The sequence below is a fragment of the Cebus imitator genome, unplaced genomic scaffold (genome assembly GCF_001604975.1).
Source record: "Cebus imitator isolate Cc_AM_T3 unplaced genomic scaffold, Cebus_imitator-1.0 Scaffold189, whole genome shotgun sequence".
NCBI lineage: Eukaryota > Metazoa > Chordata > Mammalia > Primates > Cebidae > Cebus > Cebus imitator.
In genome coordinates, this window is record NW_016107504.1 from 553,214 (window position 1) to 556,398 (window position 3,185).

General features: G+C 35.7%; 1 protein-coding gene across 1 annotated transcript in view; it reads left to right on the plus strand.

Annotated features, from left to right (window-relative positions):
* TBC1D8B (TBC1 domain family member 8B) overlaps positions 1-2,950 on the plus strand; it is a 64,393-nt gene extending 61,443 nt beyond the window's left edge. Inside the window, exon 21 of the mRNA XM_017546434.2 lies at positions 459-2,950. Within this exon, the coding sequence (XP_017401923.1) occupies positions 459-863 (405 nt within the window). The 3' untranslated portion in view covers positions 864-2,950. The remainder of the gene's footprint in view (positions 1-458) is intronic.
* The last annotated feature ends 235 nt before the right edge of the window (positions 2,951-3,185 follow it).

The window sequence follows — 3,185 nt, forward strand, 5'->3', positions numbered from 1 at the left end:
TTTGAGATGGGGTTTCTCTCTTGCTACCCAGGCTGGAGTGCAATGGCGTGATCTTGGCTCACTGCAACCTCCACCTCCAGGGTTCAAGCGATTCTCCTGCCTCAGCCTCCCGAGTAGGTGGAATTACAGGTGCCTGCCACCACACCCCACTAATTTTTTGTGTTTTTAGTAGAGATGGGGTTTCACCGTGTTGGCCAAGCTGGTCTCAAACTCCTAACCTCAAGTGATCCACCTGCCTTGGCCTCCCAAAATGCTGGGATTACAGGTGTGAGCCACCACGCCTGGCCCATACTCTCGAGAACCAAGATTTATTTTGGGATTCATCACCAGTTCTTATAACTTCTAGGGTGGAGCTTATATCGTACAAATCCTATATAGGAGACTATTCACTTCTAAGTTCTCTTTATATTTGCTAAGTCTAATATTCAAATGTGATATTTTCAACTTCTGTTTTCTAGTCTCAGTTTATTCAGTTTTCAAAGACCCTCTATAACTTATTTCATGAGGACCCTGAAGAAGAATCATTGTATCAAGCCATTGCTGTTGTAACCAGCCTTTTACTCAGGATGGAAGAAGTTGGAAGGAAACTACATAGCCCTACATCATCAGCCAAAGGATTCTCTGGTACTGTCTGTGCTTCTGGAAGACCCAGTGAGGAAAAAACAGGGAGCCACTTGGAGAAAGATCCTTCTTCTCTTAGGGAGGAACCTCAGTGGTCATTTGCATTTGAACAGATTCTTGCATCGCTGTTGAATGAACCAGCATTGGTGAGGTTTTTTGAGAAACCCATAGATGTAAAAGCCATGCTGGAAAATGCAAAAACTTCTCAGTTAAGGTCTAGAACCAAGATGCAAATCCCTTAGGAATTACCTATCATAGACAAGTTTACTAAGATTCCTATAGCTGTCAGCTTGATTCCAGTGAGTAGGGTTCAGGGATTTATCTTGTTACCAATGTGACTGAAGGCCAAATATGTATATCCAGAAGCACAATGCATCATTCCTTTGTTGTTATCTCAAATTTTGATATTTGAGATAACAACAAATATAAATATACTTTTTTATATTTCACAATATATGCAATATCAGGGGAATATGCTAAATGTTACCACCAGAGGGCATAAGCATATCACTTTTAGTAAGGAAATTACTAGCTTATGTTGCTATTTACATATGAATTACTGATGATTTTGAAAAGATGGTGTTATGCTTGGGTGTTAGTGAGGCTGATATGTCAATCAATAAACCCTACTTTCCAAATTATCTAGAAGATTACCATTTGGGCCCTTGTTTTCAAGTTATCTCACTGAAATATTATTAACCTTTTAAAATTAATCTCATTCGGTCTTCTAGTAATAAATGATTTTTTAAGTACCTTCTACAGCCTTCCTACCTGAGGGGTTCAGAGGCTGCTGACTCACACTGCTAACTCTGTTACTGATAAAAGCAAATCAATGACTCTAAACTCTGGGCTGATATAAAGAAAAAAAAATATTGGATTTGGATTTAAGCTGGATAAAACCAGCCTTTTAAAAAACAGTTCAATTAACTATTATAGGTCTTTCATTAGACGGATAAATCACTAGAAATTCTGGGCACTGCTGTTTGTGGCATTTGTCTCAGAGTAGCTTATGACTGCTTTGGTTCTAGCTTTAGATTTTGGATTCTCACCAGTCATGTGTTAATTTACATTAGACAGTAAAGAATGGTTACACTAAGACTGAATTATCATATTCATCTGGCAAGCACATAAAGTATACTTGTATGTAATGATTGCAAGGTAACAGAATTGCTGACATCTGTCTAAAAAGTTTTGACTATCCAATTTAGAGATGGAATTTCTATATACTTGATGCTGCTTATATTTCAATCATTACACAGTCCATTTAGAGATAATGGGTTTTGTTAGCACTTAAATAAGCAAACTATACTTGCCCACTGTTCTGTGCTATTCCTGCCAAAAGCAATTTATTAATCAATTGACTTAGGATATTGGGGGAGAAATCATTCATTGGAGCTTCTTTCTTTACAAAAGACTTCGGTTATAAACCCTTTGACTTTTCTAGATGCGAAACCATGAAAGAGCAGACTTCCTTCAGAGTGACTCAAGAGGTCTCCCTTTCTTGGAGGAAATTGGCATAGTCAGCCTTTGGCAAGAATCCACCGTGAACAAAGCTTAACACATGTGGCTTCCTCGCCCATAGAATGTTATTTTCAAAGAAGTTCAAGAATTTTCAAGTTGAGCCTTTGAAAATTTCATAAATTGGGTTTAGCTAATAAACACTTACTAGTAGTGTCTTTAAAATGATTTCATCAACCTTGTCTTCTCAAGGAAACTACCACTTAAAGAGATAGTTGATAAACATCTATGCCTTTTCTCAGAAATTATTTACTGAACTACGTCCATATTTTAGAGCTTAATTAATAGTTTATATGAAAACTATCATATGTCTGCTATTATGCAATGATTCTTAAATTATACCGAAATAGCTCTAGAAAGACACATGTATACAAAGGCACTATTGTACACATTTTGTTGAATATTTTGGCAGTTGTATTTACAAAGAAGGGTACTTTCTTAAGAGCATATATGTTATTAACATTCGATATGATTTTAAAGTCAGAATGGTACAGATTACTAAGCATTGTATTTTAGCCTAGATTAATTAAAATTGAATACACAAAGAGATTTTTGAGTTGCAAAAATATTATAAATGCAAAGCAAAAAGAAAACATTTATTTTCTGAGTCTGCAGGAGAAACAAACTAAACATTATAGTTTTATAGCCACTATCTTGTTAACCAAACAGGTTGTTCTTAATATTAAAAATCTTATGTAGTTGTGTTAAACTGAACCAGTTCATTATACCTTTTGCATTAAATGAAATATGTTATAAGTTGGCTTTACTTGTCTTTATAAAAATAAATATTATATCTACTAAACGTGAAAAATGGTTGACTTCAAAAGATGAATATTATTTATTATGATGTCTTTTTTCCTTTTTCTTTCCTTTTTTATTTTTTTGAGACAGTTCTCATTCTGTCACCAGACAGACAAGTCTCATTCTGTCACCCAGACTGGAGTGCAATGCAGCCTTGATCTCCCATGCTCAAGCAATCCTCACGTCTCAGCCTTCCAAGTAGCTGAGACCACAGGCACACACCACCATGCTAATATTTTTTTATT